We start from the raw sequence: 24,988 nt of genomic DNA, 5'->3' as shown, positions 1-24,988 counted from the left end.
GTGAGTTTTTGTTCTGTGAGTTTTTTTTTGGGGTTTTCTTTTTGTTTTTACGCTTACTCAAAATTTTTTGTTTTTAATGTATGAATGTATTTATATTACACAAAAATGTATGGCATAAATGTACGATTTTTTTTCCAATAATTTTTTTTGTTTTTTATTTTTTGTTTTTTTTTTTGTTTTTGGTTAATCCGAATTCATGTTCATTTTTTTGGTTTTTTTAAAGTATATCAAGCGATTGCACATTTACATATATATTTCAGATAGTATATATATAGAAATCATATATATGCATAATGTTTTTTTTTTACATACATGTAGATTTTTGTGTGTGTTTTTAAGTAATTCAACTTAATTAATTTTGTGTGTGTGTTTGTTTTTTTTTTTTAAATTTTCATGTAATATTTTTTTTGAGATTTTTGTTTTTTATTTTTGGGTGTATACATTGTTTTTTGCTTCTTTTTTTTGTTAATAATGTAAATGTAAATTCTCAGACTTTAATTTTTAACTAAAGTGCACTACAAATACCAGAGAAATTCAGTAAAAGTTAGTATTTAATTCAATTCAATTAAGTGAAAAGAAAAAACATAAAATTAAAATTTGTTTTTTTTTTCATTCACTGCAAATAATTAAGGGGTTTTTGTTTTCTTTTTTTAATTAATAATAATTCGTATTTCATTATCTTTCTTTTAAGTAAATCTTTTCAAGTTAAATATTTCGGCTAATTAAATATTTTTTTTAATATTTTTGTTTTCATTTTAATTTATACCATTCTTGTTTTTTGTTGTTTTTTTTCTTTCGTTTTTTTGTTGTTTTCTTTTTTGCCAATACAATAAGAAATTAAAAAAAAAGGTTAAGGGTTTCTTTTTTTTAGATTTATTTCGTATATGCAAACATTTGTATTGTTTTTTTTTTTACAATCAAATGTAATCACAGTTTTATGTTTTCCTTCTTTTCATTTTTTTTTTCAAAATTTTTATTCCATTATAAACTCATTTTCATTTAGCTATTTATTTGACTATTTTGTTTGTTGTTGTGTATTTGTGTGTGTATGTGTGTGTATGGGTTTGTATGGTTTTTGGTAAAAACACAATTTTCTCTTGTTTTTTGTTGTTGTTAATAAATTAATAGTTTGCTTAGAAGGGGGCGTGGTGCAAGGGGGGAAAGAGTAAGTATGTATATGTAGGTATGTTTGTTTGTTTGTATGAACTTGCTTATCCATAGACAAAAACTCACCATTCTCTCTCTCTCTGTCTCTCTCTCTGTCTCTATCTAACATCCATCATTCCGTACATCCTTTTATTTCAGATCTTTTCAGATTTCTTTCTTCTACTCTATAACATCATATATCTTTGAGCTGATATTCTGTTATAACCATTGACGTATCTAGAGCTGTCAAACAGTTGAACTTTACACCCAAAAGTATGCAATAATCATTAAAAGAGTTCCCTTTTTGAATCACAACATGAAAATTTGAAATGTTCTGTGGTAAAATATCATTCTTTAAGCAATAATTGTTGTTAGACAATTACTAAGCTACAATTTGTTGCAAACATATTGCATTTTGCTATTCTATTGCATACTTTAAGGGCGACTTTTTCCTTTTACACAGCCTTATATCCGCCTGTGGTTATATCAGATCTCAAAACTCATCATATCTTCAATTCCAAATCCATGCCTTATGAACATCTCAAACTGATCATTTTGTTTGCTGCACTTTTTCCTTGTTGTTTTGGTTTTTATTATTTAAGTATTAATACTATTACGTATTTTATTTTTTTTTTTTTTAGAAAACTTTGTTCTTTAATTTTACTTTTGGTTTTTGTTTTGTTTTTTTTTTTTTTTTAGAAATATTGCACAACGTTTGGAAAATGTTTCATTTTTGTTTTGTTTTAAAAAATATTTGCATATCTTTTTCTTTTTTATCTTTAATACCTGAGTTGTTCATAATCGTTTTGCGCATGATTATTTCTAGATGCTTCTTCTTCGTCTTTGTTTTAAATACATATCGAAAAAATGTTTTGTTTTTTTTTTAGTTATAGTTTTTGTAGTTGTTGTTGTTCTTGTTGTATTAAATGCATGTATACATCGTCGTGTGAGTCTTGATAATGCCCTGAGTTAACTCGAAAACGTTCGTTTCGCATTTGGTATTCATTTTTTTAAATTTACATTTAGCTTAATATGTTTAAGTACATACATTCACATATGTATATGTACGTTTGTACGCATGTACACCGAATAATTTTGTTTTTTTATTCAAAATTTATGCTCAAATGGACAGAAAAGATAAACTAAACTTTTCTCATTTTTTTTAATAACTTTGCAGTTCAGCACCAAAAAAAAAATTCATTTGATGTGTGTGTGTGTGGAACTCAAATGGGACAAATTATAAAACACAAATAATTTATTAAATTATTTTATTTTTTTTTAGGCAAATGAAAGTCACACCAACTGCTTGGGGCAGTCTTAAAATTTTGTTTTTTGTTTTGTGTTCTTTTTTTGGTTTTACATAATTTTATGCCGAAAAATTTGTACGATTTTTTTTAACTTATTTTTGTATATATTCCATTAATTTTAAATTTAACTGCTAAATTTTGTTTTTTTTTTACCTGAAATTTTGTACTTGTCATTTGTTCCAAAAGTTTTTGTTTTTGTTGTTTTGTTATTCCTAACGATTTTGACTTCAAAAATTTTGAAGTGTGTGACCTCAAAATGAACACCCAAAACAAAATGAGTAAGAAAAGAATAAAAAATTTACATATTATTTATGTTTTTCTTTTCGATTTTGTTTAAATATAATTTGTACTCGCTTCGTTTTTTTTTTCTTGCTTTCTGTCTTAATTTACACATTGAGAGATTAAGGAGTGAAGAGGGGGTCATTGGGAGGGGGGTAGACACATCTATATTCTTGAATACAAACACTGATCTCGTGTCTTATCTATGCCATTAATTTTCTTCTTTTTTTTTTGGTTTTTTGAACTGAACTGTAAAGTTGCTTAGGCCTAAACATTTAATTTCAATTTGTTAAATTTTTTTTTTTGCTTTACATATTTTCACTTCAAATTTTTTCTCTTCTTTTCCATTTAGAGCAAAAACCAACAAATAAATAGAAAAACTAAAAAAAAAATTGCTAAAAAATTAGAAAAATGTTGAATTTTTTTTTTATGAAATAAAAAATTGCCAATTGTGATGTTTGTTTTTTTTCTGGTTTTTAACATTTATTTAGTTGCGTAAATATAAGTTGTGTATTATTATTATTATGATTTATCATAGATTTCTATATGTATACATACATATACACACACATATATATATATATGTATATATAAATTTACTTGTAATTGTTACAAATTATAATGGGTATAAAAACAAGCCAATCAATTTTAGATAAAGTAAACAAAAAAAAAAATATATAATAAAGACGAATTAAATATATTACAATCCAAATTATTTGTAGCTTCATCTTAGAACTTAAAACCTTTTTTACTTTTATAGTTATTTAAAATAACTTAAATGTTTGTGTGTTTGTTTTGTTTATAATGAAAAACTTTCAGAAAACGAAAATTTCAGAAAAAGGAAATGAATTTAGAAATCTTGAAATATTGTTTTAGTCTATTGTTTTTTTTGCTCATACAGCGGTTTCATGGATTTTTTTGTTAAATTTTAAACGAATAGGCAACTCATCAAGAGGACAAGATGCTAAAATTTGAATATTTAATGGAAAGGATATTGAAAATATTTGATTTCTATGCCATCTAAAATTTTAAAAACTACAGGGAATCTGTTTTTTCTTCTTGTAAAAACTTTTTTAGTTTTAAACTTTTGTACTCCTAAAAAATCTCCGCTGTATGAGTTATTTGTTGTTTTCCTTTTTTTGATTATATAAAAATAATATTGAATAAATAATATGTTACGCAAGATTTTTATATTTCTTTACTTTTCGTTTCATCTATTTTCCATTTATGTAATGTTTGCTTTTCTAAGTACAATTGGCTTGTTATTTTTGTCTGTCTCTGTGTGTGTGTGACAATTTCTTGTTGTTTTTAATTATTTAATTATATGTATACACATATATACATACATATATATACATATATATAGAGCATATTCAACTAAATATTAATAGAAAACAATTACTAACAAAAATATATAACAAAAATGTATCAATTTGTTTGCTTGATCCAATTGAAAACTTGATTATTTGTACCTGTGCATAGCATTAATATTAATAATAATATTTAGATTTAATTATTACAAATACAATTACAATTAGAATTAGAATTATACCTGGCGTTTTCTGTTTTGTTTTATACAAATCAAGTTATATAATATATAAACTAAAAACAAACCGAAACAAATTATACAAATTCAAATAATAATAATAAAGTTTAAAACAAACAAACACAAGATTTTTCTTATCGTTTCTGTTTTAGTTTAAGATTTGTTTTTTTTTTATATATGTAGGTATACAGTTATTACTTTTTATCCTTTATTGTTGTTGTTGTTGGGTTTTTGTTTTTTATGTACAATTAAACAATGCAAAGTTTAAAAACAAATTTACATTCTTACTTTGCTTTTTGTTTTGTGTTTCTTTTTTTTCTCTTCATTTGGTAGACATTTGAAAATGTTTTTTTTTCATTTCAATTTTTTACTTTTCTTTTCATCCGATCAATTTTTATTTTGTTGTTGTTTGTCGGTGCTGTGTTTTTTTGTTGTTGTTGTTGTACGCTCTCTAAATGCAAAATGGCGACATTTGTGTTTTTTTTTTGTTTTTGCTTTTGTTAATTTTAGTTGATTTTTGTTTTTGTGTCACTTACAAAGAAATTATTTTATGCCTCTTGTCCAAAGTTGGGCCTAAAATTTGTAGTTGTAGTTCATAAATATTTTTTGTATTTTTTAATTTTACTTTTCATGTTTTTTTTTTCTTGCTTGCTAATGCATATACTTAAATTTTTCTTTCGTTTTTCTTTTTCAGTGCCTAAAATTTTACATTAAAAAAGTTTAAATTTTTCTCAATTTTTGTTTTGTTTTTTTTTTTTTATATTTATATTTTAGCCGAAAGTTTAGCCTAAAAAAGTGTTTCTTTTAGAAAAAGTTTTCTTTGTGTGTGTGTGTGTTTAGTTTCTGTCGGTGTTTTCATGTTTTTCTTTACAATTTCATTTATATGTTTTTGTTTTTGTTTTTTTTTTTTATAACCATGAGGGTTTTTTTTCTTGTTTTCTTTAAATTTAGTAAATTTTTGTTTTTGTTTTTGGACAGTTACGCTTAGCTCATGCAAAAGTATACCGTTATTTGTATTCATCATCTTCTCAATTTTTGTTTTTCACTTCTTCAAATTTCGACTTAAATAATTTCTTTGTATTCTTGTTTTTAGATTAGATGTGTAAGTGTTTTTTTGTTTGTTTAGTTAATTTATTTGTTTTACATATATTTATATATATATTTTTGCTGTAGTTTTCTTTACTTTCTTTTTCTTTTTTTTGCCTCATTGGTTGCTTTGCCGAAATTTTTTTGTGATGTACAATTTACACATAGTCATCATCATTTACATCATCATCATATATAATGATGTATATAAATTTCTCTTGTCTCTTGCATCTTTTCTACACGTTATTTTTTTTTTGTTTATGATACGTTTTAAATGTTAGAATATTTAGCCAAAAATTTGTTTTCTTCTTCTCAATTTTACATTAAATGTGTTTTTTTGCTTTTCCTTATGTGTGTGTGTTTGTGAGTGTGTTAAATTTAGCGCATATTTACAAAAACCTATCTAGAAATCAAAATTTTTATATATATAACCGAAAAGTTTGTATTTGCCAAAAATTTGTAATTTGTTTTCAACATTTTTGTAAGCCAAAAAAATAAATTTATGTTCATTTTTCTTGTTCTTTTTTATGATTTTTGTAAATATTTGTTTGTTAATGCCAAAAATTAGTTGCTGTGTGTAGTTAGATTAAGGAGTTTGATTGTATGTGTATGTGTGTGTGAGTGTGTTTTTTTTTTTGTCTGTGTAAGAGCTTCAGAGTGTTTTAACGGTCACCATTTTACACAAATGTAAATTACACTGGTCAACCAAAATAAGAAACAACTTAAGCCAAAGTAATTAAATCTTTTACACTTTTCGAATTCAATATTTTCAAGCTCATCTAATGAAAACATTTTGTCTATTAAGTAAAGTAGTTAAATGTATTTAAATTTTTCAAACTTTATATAATCAAAACTTTTATTCTATCAAACGAAGTAGTTAAATGTATTTAAATCCTTTTAACTTTTTCGATTCAATCTTTCAAAAGTATATCTAAGTAAAGTAGTTTTCCTAGCATTTATTTTTCTTTTTACTTTTATTTATGTTGAATGCACGTTTTCATAATTTTTCGTTGTATTTAAAAAGTTTTCTTAGGAAATTTATGATATTGAACACAAACTTTCCCTGCTTTAAAAAAGAAGTCTCTCTTTGGAAGTTGTTAATCTTAAAAAACCAAGTATTTGGTATTAAAATAGAAATTTGTAAATTGAAGTGTTTCATATTCACTTGGAAATTTCAAAATTTTGTTATTATGGCAAACTAAATGCTTGATATTGAAATGGAAGTTTGGAAATTGTTTTGATAGAAAACTAAATGGTTGATAAACAAATTAAAAATTTGAATTTTCTGCCAGTTTCTTTAAATAAAAATCTTTTTACAAATTAATCTCCATTAAATGCAAAAGTATTTCTTAAGCTGTCTCAAAATTTCATTGACCAGTGTTGTATAATTTTTATCATTTTTAATAGTAGAGATAAAACTCAGTTTTGTTGAAATTGAATTCTTTGATAATATTGAATAAAAAGACTATAATTAAAGGGTGTTTCTCATTCGGTTTCGTTTCCTTTATACGTAGTAGAGTGTTTTAAGCAGTCTATGGCATTTCATTTCACTTGCTGAGGTAGTTTAGTTTACTATTGCAGTTCGGTTTTTTAATTCTTTCTTTCTTGGGATTGATTGGTTTTTTAAGGAGTTTTTTTGGGGTTTGTTTTTTTGATTCTTGCTATTGCTCTACTGTCTTTTTTTTTTTGTTTTGCTTTTGCTTTTGTTTTATATGTAGCGTTAAATGTACTATGTATTTATAAATTGTATGATAAACTGAACATAAATCTAAACGATAATTAAGTTAAAAACGAAACATTTCTACAAACTAAAATTGTTTTTCGATAGCATCTTTAAAAGACAACAAAATGTTTGCTTTTTGTTTTCCATTAATCGTAACGATTTTCAAATGATAGTAAAACCAATTAAAAAATCGATAAAACTATTGAAAAATAGAAAAAAAAAGACAAAACAAAGAGGTAGTTGTTTCCATCTGAGGTATATGAGTTCCTGAGTTTGATTTCAAATACAGATAAACTTATGATAGTACTAAATGTATTTGGATACCGAAAATCAACGTCAACATTTTGTGCATTTTAAATTTGTTAACTATCAACGTACTTAAAAATAAAATGTAATTCAGACTCCAGAGAACGTTGAGAGTTAAACAAATTGGGGGCGACAATTGTCATTTCGGTATACCAAACAAAAAATTAAGAAGACTAAAAATGTTTAAAATTATTTGTAAATTATTGCAATTAAATTACACAAAAATTGCTCAACTTAAACGGTTATAGAATAATAAAAAAAAAATAAAAATAAAAACGAAAACGTACATTAAGTGTTATTTAGTTGTTTGTTTTTGTTAGTTTCACTGGGTGTATATGTATATATGTAAGAGTGTGTGTGTGTGTGGGTGGGTGTATGTGTGTAAAAGGGCGGGGGAAGGGCAGAAAAATTATTTAACCAAAAAACTTTTGCAACGTTTCAAAAATCCCAATCTCAAAACGTTGCACATCACAGAACAAACTGGGTTTTTGAAGGGGGGTGGTTGTTTCTTTAAGAGGGGGTTTTGAAGTAGGTTATAATATATATAGGTGTGTGTGTGTATGTGAGTGTGGGTGTATGTGTGTATGCTGCTTTATGTATTTAGCTTTAACAGTTTTGTATTTTTTATATATATATATAGTTAATATAAAATATTTTAACATTTTCAGTAGTTTTTATTTTTGGCTATTTATTCAATTCTGTTTTTATTTTCAGTGTTGTGAAATACTATTTGAGTTTTGCTATTGTTTTTTTTATTTTGTGCTAGAATCACCCTGTTGTTGTTGTAGTTATTGTAAAATCAGAAATTTAATTGCAAAAATTTATAAAAAAAAACAAAAAATATAAACAAATTTTTAATATAAGTTTTCCCTAAGAATATGCGCTTCATAATTCGGTTTTTCCTTTGCTAATTCTAATAAGTTGTTGTTGTTTTTTTTCCTCTCATCATTTCTATTTACACAATTTTTGTTGTTTTTGTTTTTAGATAATTCTCATTTTTTTCTTTTAATTATTTTACAGCATTTTTTATAGTTTCATGTTCTGTTTGTGTTTTTTTTTTTTGCAAAAATCATAGGTTTAGCCGAAAATGTTGAATTTTGAATTTGAATTTTGTGGGTTTTTTTTCATAGGTTTGTTTTTTTGAAAAATGTTTTCCAAAGGTGTGCCAAAAAGTTGTTTTTGATTTTGAAAAATTTGCTTGAGTTGTTCATATCCTGTATTAATAAACAAAGCGTAGCCAAAAGGCAAAACGGACTTTTATTTCAATATTTTATATTCAAGTTGTTGAATTTTTAAAATAAAAGTTGAAGATAAATTTCTGTTCTCATTTTCGATTCTTCATAATTGTGACTTTACTTTGCTTAATGATACAGGGTATACAAAAGTCGGTGCACCGACATCATCTATTGACTGTTTCATTTGTTGCTGGTTTAGAACGTTTTTGAGTGGTTTTCTTCTATCGTTTCCTTCTCATTTTCATTATCAAGGTTCTAGAATTAAAAAATAATTACATTATTCTCTCTCTTTTATTCTTTCACTATTAATGCTTCTTTTTTTTACTTTCTCATTGCTATTTTCTTCTGTTTTTTTGTTTTAAATATATAAGCTTTACTTGATTTTTTTTATTTTTGTTTTATATAAAATTTTACTAGTAGTCATTTTTGTTTTTATTTTAATTAAATATATATTTTTATAGGCACCCAATTTACCAATTGTTTTATTTGTGAGAAAAAATTTTAACTCAATGTAGGTGGGGGGAGGGAAGAGAAAAATAGGGAAAAACTAAATTTTCTTTTTTGATTTTGCCGAAATAAAAAAAAAAACTGTTTAAAGTTCTTTTTTTTTCTGAGAGTGAGAGAAATTTTGAGGCCTAAAAAATGATTTGTTGCTTGGGACAAAAATTGAAAATTAAAATTCTTAGTTTTTTTTTTTTGTTTTTTGGTTTTCTACTTATTTCTTGCTGAAGACTTGATTCTGTTGTTGTTGTTTTCCTTAGGGGTTTTGTTTTTTGTAGTTTGCTCCTTTTTTTTAGAAATTTAATAAAATTATTTACAAAAAATCTGGCAAACCACAACACAAATTTTATATTCTTTTTTTTTAATGTTTGCTGTCAAGTCTCGCGCTTAATTAGTTATAAAAAATTATGTTTTTTTTTTTTTGTTGTATATACTATTACTTTTGTTTCCTTTTTTTTTGTTTTTGTTGTTTTTTCATTATTGCAGGTACTTGTGGTTGCGGTTTTGTTGCTATTGTTGCTTTGTAGTTTGTTTTTTTTTTTGTAGTTTTGTTTTGTGTTTTGTAGTCAGCTATTTTTCATATTTTTTTTGTTTCATATCTTTGATTTGAGGCAACTTTTTGATATAACTTAAAGAATCGAGAAAAACACACACGAAATAATTATTGGTTTATATATATATATATATATCTGTATACATATATATCTTCTTATCGGCTGACTGTACCAATCAAAAACGTTCAAACTTTTCATATTTAGTTTCCTTTTCTTTGTTTTTTTCTTTTTATGTTTGTTTCTTGTTTAATTAGCACCCTGAAAACAATTTTTCAGCCGGATTGCATTATTTTATTCTCTTGTTGGATATATCTCGTATTTTCTTTCAGTGTATGCTTCGTCTTCCATCAGTTTTTTTTTTTAGTTTTTGTCTGTCTGAATTGTGTAAAAGTTGTTTAAACAATAATAAAAAATTAGAATTGATTTAGTTTTGGACATCAAATACTTGTCTGTGTGTGTGTGTGTGTTTTCGTGCATGGTGTGTGTGTGTGTGTGTGGTGTAAAAAGTGTATGTGTGTTAATGTTGATAATAATTACGATTAGTTTAATAGTTAAACATATTTGTTTTTTTGTTTTAAGTTAGTGTTTAGTTTTTAGTTTAGTTTTAGTTTAGTTTTTTTCGTTTTTGTTTTTTCTTGGTGGTCTCCGAGGGCAACAGCAGTTGCAACAGTAGTCAATCTTCTTCTTCTTCTTCATCTTCTTGGTGGCGCATTTCGTAAACGTTTTGTAAATCACTTCTTCTCCCTTCTTTATCATCTTCTTTTTTCATCCTTTCTTAACTAAATTTTGTATTAAGCATATTTTGGAGTGGGGGTCAAGTGGTTTTGGGTGGGGGGATGGGCGGGCATTTCATCAACTTTTTCAATTTATTGCTGTTCCACATTGATCTTGGGCGTTGAGGTCAATGTGGGCATCTCATGATTGGGCGGTATATTATATTGAGGGCTGGTTATATTGGCTAACTCTGGCTCTGGCTCTGGTTCACGTTCACGTTCACCATCGCCTGCTTCTTCTTCGTCATCATCGTCGTGCTGTGTTTCCGCTAAATGCATATGCAAATGATGACCATCATCATCATCGTCATCGCTATCGGAAAGTGGCTCGATCTTTGGTTCAACCACAACTAATTCGGATTCTGGTTGAATCTCTGGCATCGGTTCATCCACATCCATTTCAGTGTGCTCACCACATGACTCACTGCCATCTGTTGTGGCTGTTGTCGTGTTTGTTGTTGCCGCTGTGGATGATGATGCTGATGCGTTTGTTGTTGTCGTTGTGACCGTTGTGTTAGCCGTTGTATCCATGGCCTCAGCCTCCGCCTCGGCAGCAGCGGCCTGCTCCTGTTCAGCGGCCATTGCTGCCTTAATTTGTTGAGATAATTCAGCATGAATTTTCTGTTGTTGTTGCTCAAAGCTATAGCTTGATGATGATGTTGTAGATGTTGTTGTTGTTGTTGTTGCATCAGTGCCCGCTAATGCAATTATGCCCACTCCACTCCCAGTTCCGACTCCTTCGCCTGACCCATTTCCTCCTCCTTCTCCACCGGCGGCCATCGCATCCCGCCGTTGCATGCATTTCTCCAATGCCATTTTAAGTGATTTACGTTTACGTTGCTTTGCTGCCTCCTTATGCGCACTCATGACTACTGCTGCCGCTGCTGTTGCGGCTGCTTCCTATGGTGAATGATTCGCGGCCGCTGCTGCCGCCGCTGCTGCTGCCACATGGGCCGGTGCAATAGTCGCCCCAGCAGCCAATCCAATTTCCTGCTTATGCTCGCGGGCAATGTGTCGTCGCACGGTATTATTACGGGTAAATGTTCGCTCACAGAACGGACATGGCACCCGTATACCTTGATGCCGTTGACGTATATGGGCTCGCAGGTTTGTCTCATAGCCATAGAGACGATCGCAGTACAGGCATTTCAATTTCTTTCCATCCGCCGTATTCACACTGTTCTTGTTGTTCATCTTGGTGGCATTCCACACATTCAACATATCGGCTGGTGCTATTGACGATAGATTACCTGAAAGTGAACCATCTGCATTCTTTAAGTTCTCGAGCACAGCATTCGGTGTGGTTGCCGTTGAGGTATTTGAATTTGGCGGCGGTGGCGGTGAATAATTTGAATTCTCCAGCTTAACACGTAAATCTTCGGCTCCATTCTACAGAGTAAGACAAAAACAATAGCAGAGATAAGTATATACAAGTTAGGATTAGAAATGTGATCGTATTTAAGTCAAAAAATATGAAATACTTATATTGATATAAAAGTATTTCGAATCAAACTTTTAATATTGTAGTTGTGGATTGTTTCTGTGAGGTGTTATTGCAGGGAAAATCTACCAAAAGTGATTGTGGATCTAAAGTAATCATTTAAATGTTTACTATAAACTGCGATTAACACTTTGTCCAATCTACTCATTTTCTTTATATTTCTGAATTCTTAATTCATTTTAAGGGTCACTGTTCGTTTCTTTGCCGTATGTATGTATGGGAGCTAAATGACATAGTGGTCCGATTTGGCTCAGTCCGAGATATACAACTGGTCAGTATATACAAGCCTACAAGCAAAATTTCAGCCCTTTAGCTCTTTTAAGCTAAGGTTTTCAAGAAAATATGAAGTATAAATTAAAAGAACAAAAGTTACAGCCTAAAAGTATGCAAAATCAGAGTTGTATAGTTTTAAAGAAACCGTAACGGATCACGGAATGAAAAATCAAAATTCTATTTTAGTCCTACTAAAGTCCTTGCAAAATTTCAGACCCCCCATTTAAATTGCAGTTTATGGCAAAGGAATTAGATTCCAGCCCAATGTCCTCCGCAAAAGAACTCACATCTGTTGACTCATCCATTAGTTCGCGTTCATCATCGTTAGCCTCATTGGCACTGCCATTATTACGTTCCGATTTAACAATACGATCTAGGCCACTTGGAGCACTGCCATTGCCTGCTGTGGTGCTGGGACTGTGATTCTCATAGCGGCTACAAAAAGAGAGAGAGAGAAGAGATAACAAACTCCTTAATACACCAAGTAAAGCAACACTCACCTCGACTGTGGCGAAGCTCGTTCCGAGTGCATGGTATCCGCCTCAGTGGGAGCTGTTGACGAGGCACTCGATGATGGACGATGATAGGGTTGCTTATTAACTGGGCTCGGGCATTCGGATGATGAGTTCTTGGATCCATCACGTAGCACACTGCCGCGCAATTCCTGTTCGGCGTATGGACTGCGCAGGACACGTTTGCGCAATGGCTCTGTGTACATGGGGCGGTAAATGGTTGGATAGCCCATCGATGTGGTCGATCCCGGTCCTGGATGCATCAATGAATCGCATTCCTGTTTCAGGTTACCCGTCGATCCACCCAAATGCATCGAAGAAGCAGCGCCAGCGCCGCTACCCAAGCTAATAGGTCCATTGTTACCACCACCGAGGCCCACACCATTGCCGCCAGCACCGGCACCAACACTTAAGGGTCCCATTCCAGGGGCACTGCAACTGATGATATTTCCACCGGCACTGCCACAACGATCCAGAGCATTGGCACTGGCCGCCAAGGCGCTCAAACCGCTGGCTGCCACACTGGCAGCAGCAGCCATGCCTCCGGCAGCTGTAAATCCAGCCAGGCTAAGGCCATTGCCATTGCCCAGGCCACCGCCGCTCAAGCTATTGCCTGAGGAGCCAATTGATCCGGCAACACCAATGCCGCTGCCACTGCCGACACCACCAACAGGACCATTGCCGCCGCTTAAACTGTTGCGCATGCTGCGACGTCCAGTGGGTGAGTCCAAGGGTGAGGTATCACTCCCAGCGACTCCCCCACCACCCATGTGATGCTGTTGTTGGGCCTGTTGGGCAGCCAAACGGCCGGTTTCTGTGGACAAGCCCTTGACCTAAAAGCAAGAGAGACAGTCAGTCAAGATTTTCTAGAGAAATGGGAGAGAAACTGAGAGACTTACCTGCAAACTCTCAGCGGACTTGAGAAAACTGTTGAGAGCCTCTTGTGATACATGCACTTCTCCCTTATACATAAACTCCAACAAGGCGGCCATATTATCTGGAGTTGTGGCCTCCAATATGATGACACATTGGCCATTTGTGGGCGTTGTCTCGAATAGATCGGCAAATTTCTTCGAGCAGGCTGCCAATATGAGTTTGTGTGCTTTGAAAACGGCGCCTAGAAAGGAACAATTTGAGAAAGTTTCATTAAAGTTGAGGTAAATTACAAACATAATCAGAAGAAAAGGTTTCATATTGGAGATCTGTTTGTTTAAAAAGTTGATTTTAAGGATTTTTCTCATGGTTTTCTAGTTTGTGATGGATGTTAGCTAAAGTATTAACAATTGTAGTTGCTGTCCTCATAAATTTACGAATAAAATGCCTTGATGAATGCGCTTGAGTCTCTTTTTATATGGAAAGAAATTAAACTGGAGCACAATTTAATTTTAAAACCTAAATCTCATTTATTTTAAAACAAAAAATAAACTAGATATTTTTGGGCCTACATATTTCATTTTAAAATGAAATCTGTCGACAAATTCTTACTTTTTACTAGTTAGTATGTTGTGGTTTTATTAAATTTCTTTTATTTCCCAAAAAAAACTTAGAAATTCCTGTAACTAATCTCTTCTGCTATTCATTAACATAAATGTGGCCCAAATATTTTCCTATCAAAGTCAAAAATTGTCTTAAAGTCGTTTAGGATAATTATAATGAACAACAAAATTTACATTTCTAAAATAATAAATCTTGGATTATTATCATTCTTAACTTTCACAATTCTTAAAGAAAAATATTTGTCTGTAGGAACAAAAAAAAAGTTGACTTCACCTAGATTATGAAAATTAAAGCATACTTTCCGGCTGGCGAGCCATAAAAATGAACCAACAGGTTGCGCTAAAATGCTTATTTGAGACCTTGAACTCGTAAAAATCATGTCAAACACACACACACATACACAAAAGGGAGATGTATATACACATAGAATATACAATAATAAAAAGCCAGCAAAAAGGAAATGATTTTCTTACTTTTGGGCACACACACACACACACACACAATATATATATGTCTGAGTTATTATTCAACGTCAATGTCGTCTTGGTCTTGGATTCCTTTTCTTTGATACCTGACTTGACACAACCACCACCCCCTTACACCCACATACATACTTACAACAAAGAGGAAAACTCCCGCCGGCTGCTGTGGCGTATACGCAATATCAAAAAGTATCTCCCCCCCACTTCGTTATACTTGTGACTTCGTCCTACGTATGTATGTACATATATACTCTACCCTAATATAAGTATATTTTTATGAGTTTTTCTCTCACTTCTACTTCACCCTCCTTTCTCTCTCTCTCTTCACCTTCACTGACTTCGCTTTCTTCTCGTTGTTTTTTTTTCTTTTTTTTCTTTTTTTGGCTATGTGTTACAATTTTTCACGCTTTTCATGCTTTTCCTTTTATGGGGCACTTGTTGTGTTTGCCTTGGCCTTTACTTAAGTAAAATTGAAATGACATTCGCACATTTGGTAACTTTATTTATGACCAAAAATATTCGTATACATATTCTTATATATATTTATATATAAAATTCAAAGTTGTCATTGTTCTCTTTTTGTTGAGCAGCTGCAAAAAGCAAATGCAAGTGTCGTTTTAAAAGGAAGCAATTTCATCAGAAACTGTGTCGGATTGATAAGGTAATTGGTTTGTCTGAATGACTGACTGACTGACTGACTAGCCCCGAAATCAAATCACAGCGAAAATGAATATTCAAGGTCGTACCACAAAACGCATTGCACGCGCCCATAGTGTCAACTGGATTGTTTCTATACATTATCGACTATCAAATACCCTGTATAGAAAAAGTATTTCTTGATATTCTGTTTCTAACTTCACTTTGTTCTTATATATTTACTTTTAGTTAGATTTCAAGAGAAATTCTAGGTTCTTGCGTGACCTTACTTCCGATTTTCACAAGCTTCATCTAATGGCCAAAACCCAGAACTTGGCTTTGATTCCATTTGTTGCATTTTAGCTATTTGTATCTAAATTTTCTAGATGTTGTTTATATAAAACATCAGTTTAGAGTTCTTCTTAAAAATCCCACAATATGTATATAGCCAATGTTTTATATCAGTTTCAAGTTTAAATTTAAGTATTTGTAATACCAATTCAATAAGTCTAAATAAATCTTCTTGAATCTTGATCTCTGAGCAGAATGAACTAAAATGCCCACATTTTGTCATATGCAGTATTCAAAGTCAGAGGAAAAAATGCGCAATAACATAACGAAGAAGAAATAGTAAAAAAGTCGGAAGCGAAATACATTAATTAGCGCGTAAATTATATGCCGATCAAGAATTGGTTATATAATCGTAAACACAAAACTACGTAAATTGCATTTGGATTCTTCCTCTTTCTCTCTTTCTCTTGTTTACTTTGCCGAAAACAACTTTTATTTTGAAATGATTATTTCTTTTCCTTTCTTTTGTTTTTTTTTTGTCGATTCTAACACTTGATACAACAGAAATTGGGTCACAATCGCGAAAAAGAATGGAGACAGAAAGAGGCAGAAAATAACGTTTGATTATACGACACATTGCATATGTATCTGTGTGTATATGTATGTATGTATAGCCAAAATTGATAAAGAAATATTATACAATGATTGTGTCTTTTTTTTTTTTGTTTTTGGGCTTGTTTATGTTTTTGCCTTACATTTTTGGGTTGCTTTTGTGTTTTTTATTGTTTAGCAATGCATTTCTACGTCTTTTTTTTTATATGTGAATCTAATCTTGACGATATTTTGTTTTTCTGCTCTAATGATTCATTTTTATATTTAGTTTTACTTTGCTACTCATGACCAATTAAACAAGAGCCACGCGTCTTTCAAGGGATTTACAAATTCTTGGGTATTTCTCTTTTTGGTTGTCTTGCAAAGCTCTTGGGTGCAATTTGTTATAATAATTAAAAGAGTTTTGAAATCAAAGACTCATAAATTGTTTTCTTCTGAAGATATGCTCTTATGTTTAAGGGAGACAAACGAAATTTATGTTTTTTGGAAATATTCTATTGAATTCTTTTTTCAATCAACTATCGATTCGATCATCTGTTCAATCAACTATTCAATTATCTATATTCAATCATTTATCTATTCAATCATCTTATCATTTGTCTATTCAATCATCTATTCAATCATATATTCAATCTTATATTCAATCATATATTTAACCATCTATTCAATCATCCATTCAATCATCTATTCAATCATCTATTCAATTATCTATTCAATCATCTAGTTAATCATCTATTAATTCATTTATTAAATCATCTATTCAATCATATATTAAACCGTTTTTTCATCCTGTTATATATTCTTATACTTATATCTCAAATATATAGTTTTAATTCAAACATTTATGATGTGAATATTCTTCTTGATTACTTTGTCTACTTATTACACTAAGAGTCTTTATTCAATTTAGGTAAACGATTCTTTTTTATTGTTTCCTTATTTTTACATTTGGATGATGTTCTTGATTGTGTCCCACATTTAAAGTGAATCAATAAATCGACTTTCCTTCAACGACTTTTATGTAATCAAAGAAAGCAAACGAAGAAAAAAGGCAAATTTAAGACAGAAAAAAAAAATAGGAACAACAAAAATGAAGATAAACAGACAAAAGCAACAAGACGCACATAAAATTGAGCTACTTCTTCGATCTCTCCATCTCGCTCGCTCCCACTTTGCCTTTTTGTGATGGCTAATAAGCCCACAAACAGAGGGCCAAAAGGCAGACATTGATTTTTTTTTTCGTTTTTCGCTTTGGTTTTTCGTATTTTTTTTTTTTTACTTTGCGACGCGAAATGCCTTTTATGGTCCTGACTCCTGCCCTGCCCTGCCCCTGTGGCTCTGCCCTGTCCGCCACTTGTTGTCCTTGTCTGTTGTGTGTTTTGTGTCTACTATTTCATTTACAGGACGACTTTACTACAGTTTTATGCTTGGGCTTATTAAATGGCATATAAATGCGGGTGAAAACGCTCTCGAGAAGCATTTAGCAAGACATACAGACAAACAAATGTAGGTAGACTCTTTTTAGATATGTAGATATATACATTTATATATATGTATATATGAATTTATTTACTATTGACTGAGGTCAGTGTTCTTGTTTGGGACCCTTTTTTTTTTGCTTTTGCTTTTTTACGAATTTTGATTTGGGTTTAAATGCTTTTTATGTTTGTTTTATGTTTAAATCTTTGGCTTTAAATATACTTAAACTTATGTTCTTTGCAAAACGAAAAGCTTTAAGACAACAAACTTGTGGGAGTTATGTGTTTTGAATTTATTTTTTATTGGTTAGAAAAGCTAAATTTAAAATTTAATTTATTGTCCAAATCATCTGATTTGTTCATGCTGTGGGTTTGGTTTAGTTTTAAGAGTTTTGCTATTCCTATTTGCTTTATTTTCAATCTGTTATCTATTTATTTAAATTAAATTGGAATGAAAGCTTGAACGAAACTAGAAAATTTAAGGTAAGGCGATTCTATATAATTTGAAATGTTCTTTGATTTGATAATTCACTAATTTATCCCAGTTTAATGGGATACAAGTGAGGTTCAATATTTTTTTAAGTATTTATATATTTTATAAAAAGCTCTTTCAAAATTTGAGTATATTTTCCCTTCTTTTCTTGTTAAAATTTGTTAATTACATTTCTATATAAAAACCAATGTCTACTAACAGATATTGTCATATTAAAGGTGGAATAAAGAAGAAAAAGAGAAAGAGTGTAGTGTGGAAATTCTTTCCTTTATTTCATATATTTAATAATTTCTTTTCATTTATTTATTTATTGTCATATTATTTTCGTCAAAAACAAAAGGTTTCAATTTTTGAGGCTCTCTAAATAATAAACTTAAAATAAAATCCCTCGCAAATAGAAATCCAATTTATGAAATTTATTTCAAATCCATTACTCTTCAAATATTTGGTGTTATCTTAGATAAACCATCTGACATTTGGTCGACCTAGAGTACCTCCTTTTTGGGGTATTTCTTCAAAATGAAGAGTCACTACTCCTTAAAAGGACATATATTTTGTATGTAATACTATTAAGTTAAGATTATGGAATACACTAGAAGCAGAAAATTTAAATTCTTAATAGAAAACATAATAAAAGTCGCAACTTTCGTGTTAAACACAAATTCCACACCTAAATTGGGTAAACCTAAAGAGGGTATCCTAAAGTCGTTGCCTTTAAGCATCCCTTATGCCTGGGGATTTGATTTTTGCTGAATTGATTGAAAAGCTGGCCTCGGCTTAGGTTAGATGACAGAGATAGAGTAAGATGGCATAGAAAGGGATGTACAGATAGAAAGAGAGAGAGGGCTTATGTGAGGGCCAAATACTCAGACGGCCAAATCCTGGAAACCCTTTTTTTTTTTGTCCCCTCAGCCTCTACTCTCTCTACGTGGTTGTTGCTGTTGTCATTCATATCAATCGAAATGCTACTATTTTTGATTAAAAAATTGCACAGTACATACAGGATTCAGAGAAAGGATTCTTTGAGTCTCCAACTCTACGCTTTTTATCCCCTTCCTGAGTTTTAATTGTGGTTTTTAATATTTTTTCATTTCCAATATACATATATTCCATATTCATATGAGTTTTGAATACGTTTTTTTTTTGGGATTTTTGATTCTCTTTTTTTGACTGTCCATTTAGAAATGAAGCATTAAATATTTGTGAGTTGCTCTTACTTGAAAAACAAATAACGTATGTTTTCAATTGTTTTTCATATTCATTTGTGTTACCCTTCATTCTGTTTCCCCATTTTGATTTTTTTGTTTTTGGTCAGTTTAGCACTTGAGAAATGAGCATTTTTACAAAATGAACATTTGCTTGGCCCTAGGCGAGATGAACGCATTTGGTTTATTTTTTTTTTTCAAAATTTCTATTTTGTTTTTATGGGGAAGCTTTTAGGGGTGATTATTTGGGTATTAAAAGCATACAGAAATTACAAAAAATGGTTTAAAAATTTCTAAATTATTTTGAATTTTGATTTTGTTTTAAAGACCAAAGCAACAGTTTTTTAAAAACTTTCAATCTTCAAAGTTTTTAAAAAATGTAATAACTTTTCCTTTAGTTTTGAAATTTATGAATTTAAATCATTTGAAATTCAACTATCGATTGAACACAAAACTAGCCTATCGATACATACAATCGATAATTTTAATTACGTTATCGCCTAATCGAAATCTCTAACTCTCGAGTGACTTGTGAAAAACGTGTCAAATGTCAAAAATGTTGAATAAATAAAATAAATAGTGATATAGAATTTACTGTTGCTTTTGCTAAAACTTACCATCACAGGATAATGTGACATCGGCCAATAGATCTGATTTGAATAGATTTGAGAATGTTATTGCCAAATTGGACGAATAACTGTTCCACTTAAGGCAAAATTGCTGTTGTGGATCCATATTTTATATAGTTATTAATTTGAACGCTGCTTTCTCCGCTAATGATGATGATTGTGATGATTCAGTTTCCTTGCTCAGCATCCACACAATAATTGATTAGTTTAATTTTCAATTTAAATCAATTTATTATTTTTGGTTTTTTATGTTATTAAATTTGTTGATTTTCTTTTGTTTTGTTTTTCTTTAGTATTATGCCAAAATGGAATTTCGTGGATTATTGTTGCAGCTGTCAATGGCCAAATAGCGTAGAGAGTTAAATGATTTTGCTAATTGAGCCAATTGCCTGCTACAACAGTATCCTTAGCCAAAGGGAATTTTGCAATTGTATGCGTAATTTGTGTGTGTTGGTTAACGTTGGATGTCGTCAATTTTGTAAGCATGAAAAATTCTTTAAAGATAATTTTCTTTAGATTTCCTCCTCCTTCTTCACGTTTTCGCGTTTTGCTTGAGTGTGTGTTACTTTTGCTTTTGTTTAAATTATTTTTTCCTTTTCTTTTTTATTTTTATGATTTTTTATTTATTTAATTTTTTTCTTCTTTTTGAACTGGTATATTACAGACGACGCTTATTTAACTCCGTACACGACAAATGCTGCAACGAGAATGAGGAAAAACATTTCAGTTTTGTTGTTAGATGCGTTTGACATGATGTCTAAATGTCATTGAAAAAACCAATGACTGCTAAGTTTACGAAAAAAAAAATGCAATTTCCACAATGACTAAAAAGTCTATTTTTTTATTAGTTAATAACTAAAAGAATTTATATTTATTATAATTATATTACTCTATTTTTGGTTCGATTTAAATTTAATGCATAATTAATATGAACTTAGAATGAGAATCATTAAAAATGTTCCATGAAAATGCAAATGCTTAAGAGATAAAAACCCCCTTCAATTAAAGTTGTCTAGTTTAATATAATTTTAAAGGAAAAGGTAAAAGATTAAGAAGTTTTGAGACATTCGCGACCTTTGCCTTTAAGTCTAAGCAATCATTTTAAGCCCAACTTATGAATAAGACTTTCTCTGTAGACTTTTAGTTATTTTCAATCACTTATTTAGCCAAGAGAAATAAATACCTTATAATTTCAAAATTGCCTCAAATTTCCAAATGCATTTATATTGAGGGTAATTCTATATATATGATATATCAAATGCAATGCCCACAGGGGCACAACAACCCAATCAATTCGTTGCCAATTTATTAGAAATTAATCGAGCATTTAGAAAGAAGATATACGATTCAATTCCTGGAAAAATTTTGTACAAGCCTTAACAAAAAAAAATGCCGACGAACCAAAGAGTCAAGACCAACTTGACCAAGATGCAACCGAAACCCATTTCGGAGTTTCAATGCGTCGTCAGCGTCGTCGTCTACAGTTTCCTTAGCCTTGGGACTTCTCTTTTTGGGTTATAGAATTCTTGGAAACTGCAGGTGACGTTTGGTTGGTCCTGGTTTCTGGTCTTTTTTGGATGTTATATAGTTGCATGGGATGCGCTTTTTTTCTCCGAATTTGTTTAATCGTTAGAAAAATGCGACCGCGCAAGTTTCTCCTTTTTGGCCAAAGGCCTGCTGTTATGTGGAAGCCGCAATTTTTCCCTTTTTTTTGCGTGTTCTTGTTTCCTTTCTTTTTTTTTTTTTTCTTATTGCCTCAGGCGGTGTGGCAACTGACGTAGAAGGAGCAACACGAATCAAAATCAACGGTTTTGCTCGAAAAGAGGAAGAATGAAACAAAGTGAGTGAAAAGGCGGCAGGCAGCAGAGGGGGAAAAAAAAAGATATCGGTAAAAAGCTATTAAGAAATTCTTGGGAAGTTTGCAGTTTTGTGGCCAAGTTTGATTGGCATTAGTTGAGGATACAGGCAAGAGGTGCAAGGGGACAAATGGCAAGCAGTTAAAGGAACAGCGGGATTTTATTCTGTTTCTTTTGCTTCATTTTGATGATCGCAAAAATGTTAGCGGTTATATAGCTGAGGATGATGATGATGATGATGAAGTAGGGAACTAAGCTTAAGGCCATGAGTTTAGGTTGAATGGAAAAGATTAAAGAATTTACCGTTTCGAGTAGCCTTTTAGTTAGCTTGTAGCTAAGACTATGATAATTAAGAAATATGTGAAATATATAGGACACTAGAGAGAAAAAAGGCAGGGAAAATGAAATTTATTATCTACTAAAATAAAATCTCCTGTTTTCATACTTTATGGTTTTATTTAGTTAGAATTCTCAACTAGTTTTAGTTTTTAAAAGAACAGATTTAAGGGACAATGAAATTTGAAGAAAATATATAAACTATTAATATGGAATCTGCTCTTGCCATTTCTAACTAGTTTTAGTTTCTAATTCACCTTAACCAGTCTTAACTTCAAAATCTACTAAACTAACTTAGAATAGGTAGCTAAATTGTAATAATTTAATGTTAGTTAAAGCAGTATTCTCAAAAAGATACTTGCTAATAATAAAGTCGACTCAGGAAACAACCTTTTCAGTGATTTGGCTAAAAATATCTTTAATTTCCCTTGACTATTGACTCCAAAGTATCTGCTCACTTTCACTCTTACAGACTACATTTAAATATTCTTCTTCAATTGTTTCATTCTTTACAATTTTCAAATTTTTTTTTATCTATCTTGTAAAGCTTTTGCACTCAACTGTACAACTTTTGCTTAAGAGTTTATTGAGTTTTACGCAGCTGCATTTGAAATGCTTTTTCAATTACAAACAACAATAAAAAGAACCTTGAAGGAAACCAAGAAAAAGGTTACCCAAAAATAGAGCAAAATTATTAGCTATCTCTTTTTAACTAAGGGTTTCTGTGTTTTTTTTTTTTGCTCAATTGTATGTGTTTTTTGGCAGTCAAATGACGACGCACCTGAAGGGGGGGAAATCGTAGCTCAGGTATCTGGTAACCTATCTGTTTTGTATTTTTTTTTTCTCTTCCTTCGCTTTCAACAAAAGCCATGTGCGAGAAATACAAGAAAAACAACGCGTAAATCCTTTTCACACATACACAAACACACGCAGGACTATACAAAAAGCTGCGTTCCTGGAAGACGATGAAGAAACAGCTTTTTTTTGTATAGTTTCTCCTATATACATACATACAGGAAAGGGGATTTTAGAGCTAGAGACCGCGATTGAAATTAGAAATTGGAATTGAAATTGGGGTTGATCTTTGGTTTTCTCTCTTAGCCACGCACTTTTTTTTCATTTTTCTAATGCCAAAGACAAACAAAGACCACGACGACATAGAAAAAAGGCAAAAATGAATTGGGAATGACATCACAAAAATGTTTAAAATTACGCAATAATTTTCAATGTATACAAAAATGCAACGCAAATAAATATTGATATAAAATTCAAACAAAAATTATATCAAAGTGTTATTGTGTGTATTTTATTTTTTCTGGTATTTCAACTAATTGACCTTGTGCACTATTTAGACAAACATCAATTCAATTCCGTGATTCAGTTTTGTTTTTTTTGTTGTTCTGATACTCTAGCAATACAAAAAGTGTATACTAATCTGATCTAAAGTAGTGCATGGTATTGGATAGAAGCTCTTTGTTAGTTTTATCTAAGAATAGACCTAAGGAACTAACAAAGGTTCAAAAGATCGCTTACATTTTCGTCCTTACTAAATTATTTAAAAGTGAGGCAAGAGTATCGCTGTTTCGTTGTACTCAAAATGACTATTGTTGCCTGAATTTTTTTTTATTTATTTATTTAGCATATTTTTTTGACAGTGCAGTTTGCGGTGGAGTAAAGTGGTTTCGCCCTCTCGTTTTCTTGTATTCCACGGATACATCTATACATATTGATGACGCATTTCATTGATTTGTTTATCAATTTGATAGTTTCTCATATATTTAGTTAACGGAATGCAATAATCTTCAGTGTCTTTGTTTACGTTCGACCATAATACTTGAGAAGTTTTGCGTTGTGATTGTTTCTGCTTAAAAAAAAGGAAATATTAAGAGACTGTTGACAGGTCAAGTCAATCGATAAAATGTATAAAGTGGCCTTACCTTCGACGATCGCTTGCGCTTAAAATTTAAGCGAAGTACAATTAAGAGAACCACCAACATATAAACGAATAATATGGCTGAACATTTTTTATATATATCCGTAATATCTTTATGGGAAACTGGGCTATTTTCTTCATGAAACACAGTCATTTTGAATGCTAACTGAATGACTACCAAGTTATAGTGCTCAAAAACTAATATTAAATATATTGCTCAAAAATAGTGTTGATCAGTAAGTTGAATAATGAAGTATTGTTCAAGTGTTGAGCAATGAAAATACTGAAAATTGGTATTCTAGGGACAAAAATGGTTTATATAAAATATCTTTCCTATAAATTACAATTTTGTTAGGGTTTATGCATTATACAGTCGCTAAGACTTAAAAACTAATAAAAATGATACAAAATTATTTTAAAATTATTAAACCTTACAAAGAACAAACAAAGAAAGAACAAAGAAATGTTTGAAAGATTTGTAGCACTTAATTATGAGGGTTCTATTAGGGCTAAAATATTTGCTTAACCTATCAAATTAAAAAAAATCTTTTCTTTAATAGAAAATAAATCAAATTCTTACACTTTTGTGCGTATTAAGCAAGTTGCATCGCTTAGTGACCATCTCTAATTGCTATCGAAACTAAAATGCTACAATTTGCAAAAAGCCAGTGTTGATTAAGTTATGAATTCCTGATTCTGCAACTATTTTAACAAGAGAAACGCCACTTGCTACAATTATTTCTCTGACTTGCGGCATTTCACTTTTGACTCTGGAGTTTTTCCTAGAAAAAGAGATAA

The 24,988-nt window shown here is 30.6% G+C and overlaps 1 protein-coding gene and 1 long non-coding RNA gene across 2 annotated transcripts; both read right to left on the bottom strand.

Annotated features, from left to right (window-relative positions):
• Positions 1-9,951: 9,951 nt before the first annotated feature.
• Positions 9,952-20,309, bottom strand: LOC6642685 (zinc finger protein chinmo). The gene is given in 5 exon segments (XM_002064909.4): positions 9,952-11,845; positions 12,518-12,665; positions 12,731-13,575; positions 13,642-13,859; positions 20,054-20,309. Coding segments are annotated over 5 exon segments (2,625 nt in total). The 5' UTR covers positions 20,172-20,309; the 3' UTR covers positions 9,952-10,549.
• A 3,495-nt stretch (positions 20,310-23,804) lies between these two features.
• On the bottom strand, positions 23,805-24,449 carry LOC111518646. The gene is made up of 2 exons (XR_002724041.2): positions 24,195-24,449; positions 23,805-24,118 (listed from the first exon to the last, which is right to left on the bottom strand). It is a non-coding gene; the product is annotated as an uncharacterized LOC111518646 (long non-coding RNA).
• Positions 24,450-24,988: the final 539 nt, after the last annotated feature.

Source organism: Drosophila willistoni (genome assembly GCF_018902025.1).
Source record: "Drosophila willistoni isolate 14030-0811.24 chromosome 2R unlocalized genomic scaffold, UCI_dwil_1.1 Seg167, whole genome shotgun sequence".
Taxonomy (NCBI): Eukaryota; Metazoa; Arthropoda; class Insecta; order Diptera; family Drosophilidae; genus Drosophila; species Drosophila willistoni.
This window is presented reverse-complemented; position numbering and strand designations above follow the sequence as displayed.